Genomic DNA, 6,612 nt, shown 5'->3' on the forward strand with positions numbered 1-6,612 from the left:
GGCCGCTCCTCCCCCGGGACCCGCCTCGCCCCGCGCCCCCCCCCCTCCCCTCACCGGGGACCCGGCACCCGGAGGGACCCCTCCCCGCGGACCCCCGGCCGGGAGGGCACCGGCACCCCCCGGGGACTCCCAGCTCCCCGCACCCCCACGCCCGTGCCCCCGTCCCGCTGCGTGGGGGCCCCGGCGTGGATCCACCGCGCTGGGGCGGAGCCGGGGGGGGCCTTGCGCAGGGCCCGGCCCCACGCGTGCACCTGCCGGGACCCCGAGCGGCCCGGGGGGAGCCCCCCCGGTAACCCCGGCAGCTGCTGCCGCGGGGGGGGGGGCTATAAATAACCGGGACGGGACCGGGAGGAGCGGGGGCAGCGCGCCCCGGGGCGCCCCCCCCGTGGGGCTCCGCGCCTGGGGCAGGGGGTCCCGGGGTTAGGAGGGGGTCCCAGGGCCCTGGGGGGGGCAGGGGGGTCCCGGCCCGGCCGCACGTCCCCCCGACGGGCTCGCAGTGTCCTCCGGGGCCCCCCCGCTCCCGGTCACCCCCCCCCCAGCAGCAGCTCCGTCCCCGTGCCCGCACCGAGGGCGCAGGGCAGGGTGGGCACTCTCCTCCTGTCCCCCCCCCACCACCACGTCCCCCCCCGCGGTCCCGGGTGGCGCTGAGCCCCCTCCCGCCCGGCCCCCACCCCACATCCCCGCGGGGCTGGGCTCTGCCCCCCCTCCCTGCCCGCAGACACCCCCTCCCCATGCACCCCGCGGTGAGCCGGGGGGGGGTCCTGTGGGGCAATGGCCCTACAGGGGCTGGGGGTGTCCCAGGGGAGCCAGGAGGGGACCCGGGGGCTGGGGTCTGGGCGCTGTGGGGTGCAGGGGGCACAGAGCCCAGGGGGGTGCCGCAGAAGCTGAAGCCACTCGCAAGGCAAAGCCACGACCCCCCCCGCAGCCAACAGGCACCGAGGAGGGGGAGGCCACCCCAAAGCCCCCCCCATGTGCCCGGGCAGAGCTGTGAGCACCGCCCGAGCCGGCCAGGGGGCAACAGAGCCCCCCCCGGGGCCGCACGCACCCGGCCCCCTCCCCAGAACCTGCAGGGCAAAGGGGGCAACGCCACGGGGGGAGCAGACAGCGAGCAGCCCCCGTGCACCAGCGCAGCGTTTATTGGTCCAGGACTGTACATTCTGCTGTCGGGGGGCCCCAGCCCCCAGCCCCCAGCCCCCCCCCTCAAGCCGAGCAGTGGCTGTGCAGCCAAGGCAGCGGGGAGCCGGGCGGGAGGGCACGGGGGGGCACAGAGCAGCTCGGGGGTCCTGCCTGGCCCCAGATGGTGGGGGAGAGCTGGGGGGGGTGAGATGCACGTGCAGAGCCCCCCCTGCCCCCAGCACCCCCACGTGCAGCCCTTGCAGGGTGCAGGTCCACCCGCGGCCACCCATGACCCCTCCTGGTCCGGGGGGCACTGAGGGGGTCCCACCAGTGCAGTGCCCACGGCTCCAACCCCCCCCATGCTGCAGGGGGAGGCCAGGGCTGAAGGGGCAGGGGGGGCTGCAGAGGCTTGGGGGGGTCTGCGGAGGCACTAGGGGGGCTTCAGCCTCCTTTGCCTACAGCAGTAACGGCAAAGGCGAAGCCCCCAGGCTGTGTCCCCTCTTTGGGGGGGGGTTATCCCCTTTTTTTTGGGGGGGCCATCCCCTTTCCCCTCACACCCCAGCAGCCCCGCAGCTCACCCCGTGCCCCGACGCAGCCCCGTCCCTGTCCCCGTCCTCCATGGGGCAGGCACGGCAGGGACCAGCCCCACGGCCGCCTTGTGCAGCCCCCGTGGGAGGGGGCGCAGCGTCTGTGGCCCCACGGCGTGGTCAGGGGGCTGGGGGGGGGGGGGGCGCAGGCAGGGCTGGGGATCCGTTGGGTCTCAGCAGCACCGCGCCTTGTGCTGGAAATAGGCCTCGAAGCGGCTCTGGGCATAGTCCTGGGGGGGGAAGAAAGGGGTCAGCGAGGACCTGTCCCCCCCCCACCTCCACCCACACCCACAGCAGGGCTGCGAGGGGAGCACCGCGACACCTGGGGGTCACCCCCTAAACCCCCCCCCCCGCTCCTGGCTGCCCGGACCCCTCCCTGCCCCGCTGCCCTGTGCTTGGGGGGGGGCGATGAGCAGCAGAGCCCCAGGGCAGCCCCATGTGGGGGCTGGGCCCCTCCCTGCGCCCACCCGGCCCCCCAGGGGCAGCACTCACCAGGTACCCGAACTCGATGGTGGAGATCTTCGCCTGCAGGATGGACCAGAGGCCCCAGAAGAAGTGGGAGGCCAAAGCGAACCTGGGGGGAGCGCAGCCCTCAGCACCCCCGGCCCCCAGCAGGGCGAGCAGGGGGTGGGGGGGGGGGCGGCCCGGGGGTGCCCCCCAGCACCGCGCCCCTCACCGGTTGATCTCCGTCAGCATCTCCTCCTCGATGCGAGCCTGCTCCTCGTGCGTCGTGTCCCCGCGCCGCCCCGAGTCCTCCGAGAGGTAGTGCCGGATGAAATGCAGCTGGGGGGTGCGAGCAGCGGGCTGGGACGTGGCGAGGGGAGGGCGCCCCGGCCCTGCCCCCCCCCTCCCGCAGCCCCCCGGGGGGACAACGCGGCTCACCTGCTGCTGCCGGCTGGGGTAGTTCTCCAGGGAAGCCTTGTAGTAGGGCCAGGAGCCGTGCGTGTAGTTGTAGGCCCACTCGCAGAAGTGGTTCCCGATGTCAAAGCCGCTGGGGAGGGAGTGAGCGGGGGTGAGCGGGGAGCTGCCCCGGTTTGGGGAGGGGGTGCAGCCCCCCGCGGCCCCGCGCCCACCGGTAGTTGTAGCTGCTGTACTCGAAGTCGATGAGCATCAGCTTGTCCGAGGGGGAGGCCTCGTGCCCGGCCAGCAGCAGGATGTTCCCTGGGGACGGGGACAGGGACGGGGACAGGGAGGGGTGAGGGGGACGGGGAGCGGGGCACGGCCGCAGGGCGCTGGGCACTCACCCTCCTGCACGTCGTTGTGGCAGAAGACGACCGGCGAGGGGGTGGCCTCCAGCAGCTCCCTGGGGGGGGGGCAGAGCTCGGCGTCAGCCCTCGCCCGTCCCCCACCACTGCCACTGAGCTGAGACCCCCCCCCCGGAGACCCCCGGGGACCCCGGGCTGACCTGAGGCTCCGCATCTCCTGCTGCAGGTTGTAGGCCTTCAGCTGGTTCAGCTTCTTCAGCTGCCCCTCCTCCGAGAAGGTGAGCTCCGAAATCTGCTTCAGGTACCTGGGGTGTGGGATGGGGGAGGCTGCAGCCCCCCCGCGCCCCCTCCCCGCTGTTCTGCGCCCCCCTCCCCGAGCCCCCGAGGGGTTTGGGGCTGGGGGAGGCTGCCCCGCAGGAGCCCTCACCACTCCATGGTCCCGAAGAGCCACTTGGGCTCCTTGTTGAAGGGCATCACCATGCCGTGGAAGCGCGACATCTTCACCGCGATCTCCCTGGAGATGTCGGGGTCCCGCAGGTCCTCGGTCCGCAGCCGGCGGCTCTGGGGACGGGCAGCGGTGTCAGCAAGGGGGGGCAGCGGGGGACCCCTGACCCATATCGCCCTGTACTGCCCCATATTACCCCATGTCACCCCATATCGCCCTGGATCACCCCATACTGCCCCATGTCACCTTGTCCTACCCTGTACTGCCCCATATCGCCCTGTCCTGCCCCGTACCACCCCATATCACCCTGTATCGCCCCGTTCTGTCCCATATTGCCCTGTACTACCCCATATCATTCTGTGTTGCCCTGTATGAGCCCGTGCCACACCATACCACCCCCAATTGCCCTGCATCGCCCTGCACTGCCCTGTATTGTTCCATATCACCCTATATCATTCCATATTGCCCCATACTGCCCCATCTCATCCCATACTGCCCCATATTGCCCCATGTCGCCCCATGCTGCCCCATATTGCTCTATATCACCCTGTATCGCCCTGTCCTGCCCCATACCACCCCATATCACCCCGTATTGCCCTGTAATGTCCCATATTGCCCTGTCTCACTCCATATTGCCCTGTATCAGCCCGTACTACCCCATACCACCCCATATCACCCTGTATCACCCCATACTCCCCTGTATTGCTCCATATCGTCCCATATCGCCCCATACTGCCCTGTATTGTTCCATATCACTCCGTATTGCCCTGTACCACCCTGGAGTACCCTATATTGCTCTGTATCACCCTGTATCACTCCATATTGCCCTGTACTGCCTTGTCTCACCTATACTGCCCCATATCACTCCATATTGCCCCGTACTGCCCCGTCTCACCCCATACTGCCCCGTATTGCTCCATATCACCCTGCATCACTCCATACTGCCCCGTCTCACCCCGTACTGCCCCATATTGCCCCGTCTCACCCCATATCACTCCATACTGCCCCGTACTGCCCCGTCTCGCCCCATACTGCCCCGTATCGCCCCGTGCCGTACCGGGATGTACTGCTCCAGCCGCCCCTGGGGGAAGACGCCGTAGAGCCGCGGCCCCAGCGCGCGCTCAGCCAGGATGGCGAACATCACACTCTCCAGCACCAGCGAGTCCACGCCCTGCGGACGGGGCCGGTGAGCGGCGGCGGGGCCGGGGGTCCCGGGGGGGTCCCGGGGGTGGTCCCGGGGGTGCCGGGGCCGGGGTCTCACCTGCAGGATGGCCCCGTAGACGCGCAGCAGCACCTGCCGGGGCTCATCGCCCACGCTGAGGATGTGCTCGGGCAGCGCGCACTTGAAGAGGAGGTTGCTGAGCCCCCCGCTGCGGGCACCGCACGGACCGGGTCGGGGGCGGGCACGGCGGCACCGGGAACGGGGGGAGGGGGGAACGGGGAGGGGGCACCGCGGGGCTGCGGGCACCGGGAACTGGGGGCTGGGGGCACCGGGAACGGCGGGCAGGGGGCACCGGGCTGCCGGTGGTTGGGGGGCTGGCGGGGACACGGCAGGGCACGGGGACGGGAGGGGACCTGGGGGGGACCGGGGACGGGACCGGGGGCACCGGAGGAGGCACGGAGCGGAGCACCGGGGGCGGGGGCACGGGGGGGGGGGGCGGCAGGGACGCGGGGTACCGGGGGCGGGGGGGCGGGGCGGGACGGTGCCGGTTCCGTTCCCGGTTCCGGTTCCGGTTTCGTTCCCGGTGCCGGTTCCGGTTCCGGTTCCGGTTCCCGTTCCCGTCCCGGTTCCGTTCCCGGTTCCGGTTCCGGCCGTACCTGACGGGCCCGATGACGAACTCGTCGGGGCCGATGAGCTTCCAGGAGCCGGCCAGGAACTCCCGGCACCAGGCGTAGGCCCTCAGCCGGGTGGCGGCGGGCACGGCCCCGCTCCCCGTCCCCGTCCCGGTCCCGCTCCCGGTCCCGCTCCCCGCCGCCATGGCCGCCATGGCCGCCTCGCCCCGCCCCTCCCCGCCCATTGGCCGGCGGCGCGGGGGGCGTGGCGGGCGCGGCCCAATGGGGGCGGCGCGGTGGCGGTGACGTCACGTGGCGCGGCGGGATGCGGCGCAACGTGGAGCTGAAGGCGCGGCTGCGGCGGGGGGCGGCGGCGGCGGCGGCGCGGGGGGCGGCGGAGCGCAGCGGGGCGGGGGGCACGGAGCTGAGCCAGGAGGACACCTTCTTCAGGGGTGCCCGCGGGCAGGCTCAAGCTGCGCCGGTTCCCCGTGAGGAACGGGGACGGGGGGGAACCGGGGGACCGGGAGGGACCGGGAGGACCGGGAAGGACCGGGACGGACCGGGACCGGGAGTACCGGGGGGGCTGTACGGGGATGGGACCCAGGGGAGGGGAGTACCGGGACCTGGACCGGGACCGGGACCGGGAGTACTGGGGAGGGTACTGGGACCCGGTACTGGGAGCCGGGGGTGTACGGGGATGGGACCCGGGGGAGGGGAGGGGAGTACCGGGACCGGGAGTACCGGGGGGGGCGCTGGGGAGGGGGCTGGGAGCCCGTACTGGGAGCCCGTACTGGGAGCGGGGGTGTACGGGGATGGGACCGGAGGGGGAGGACCCCGGGGGGAGGGAGGGGGACCCGGGGGAAGCAGAGGGAGAGGGGTCCGGGGGGGGGCACGGGGAGGGGTCTCAGGATCCGGGGGAGGTGGGGATGGGGTACGGGGGGGCTGCGCTGGGATGGGACCCACGTGAGGGGTGGGATGGGGGGTGGGACCCCAGGTGGGGCGACTGGGGATGGGGAGGGAGATGGGGGAATATGGGAGGGGGCAGGTGGGGATGGGAGGTGGGATGCTGGGGGGGGGGGTACGGGGTCTGTCCCTGCAGGTGACAGGACCCGGGTGTGGTATGGGGGCACGGGACATGGGACCCCACGGGGAGGGGGCACAGGGGAGTGGGGTGTGGGTGGTAGGACTTGGGTATGGGGTACAGGGCCTGGGGGGGGATACAGGGGATGGGAATGGGGAGGTGGGTATGGGGTACAGGGTTTTGGGGGGGGATACAGGGGATGGGACCTGGGGGAGCAGTGGGCACAGGGTATGGGACCGGTATGGGTGTGGGACTGGGACTGGGAGGCAAGTGTTGGGGCCTGGTTTGGTGCTGGGACTTGGGGGGGGAGGACACGGACTGACCCTTCCCAATTCCCCCCCAGGATGGCCGAGGCGAGCTCATCTTCTACGAGCGCCCCGACACCGCGGGCCCCAAGCTGTCCCA

The 6,612-nt window shown here is 72.2% G+C and overlaps 1 protein-coding gene and 1 long non-coding RNA gene across 2 annotated transcripts in view; one reads left to right on the forward strand and one right to left on the reverse strand.

Moving 5' to 3' along the window:
* Positions 1-1,701: 1,701 nt before the first annotated feature.
* On the reverse strand, positions 1,702-5,341 carry CHKB (choline kinase beta; the record flags this gene model as incomplete). Its single annotated transcript, XM_084292866.1, has 11 exons — positions 1,702-1,933; positions 2,196-2,277; positions 2,380-2,486; positions 2,586-2,694; positions 2,777-2,864; positions 2,948-3,006; positions 3,109-3,213; positions 3,336-3,469; positions 4,411-4,524; positions 4,615-4,723; positions 5,172-5,341. 11 exons carry the CDS (start codon positions 5,339-5,341, stop codon positions 1,877-1,879), a joined length of 1,134 nt encoding a protein of 377 aa, XP_084148992.1. The 3' UTR covers positions 1,702-1,876.
* A 197-nt stretch (positions 5,342-5,538) lies between these two features.
* LOC311216737 overlaps positions 5,539-6,612 on the forward strand; it is a 2,131-nt gene continuing 1,057 nt past the window's right edge. Inside the window, exon 1 of the long non-coding RNA XR_014618971.1 lies at positions 5,539-5,614. This is a non-coding gene — a long non-coding RNA (uncharacterized lncRNA). The remainder of the gene's footprint in view (positions 5,615-6,612) is intronic.

This window comes from Netta rufina (genome assembly GCF_964035555.1).
Source record: "Netta rufina genome assembly, chromosome: 1".
NCBI classification, from domain to species: domain Eukaryota; kingdom Metazoa; phylum Chordata; class Aves; order Anseriformes; family Anatidae; genus Netta; species Netta rufina.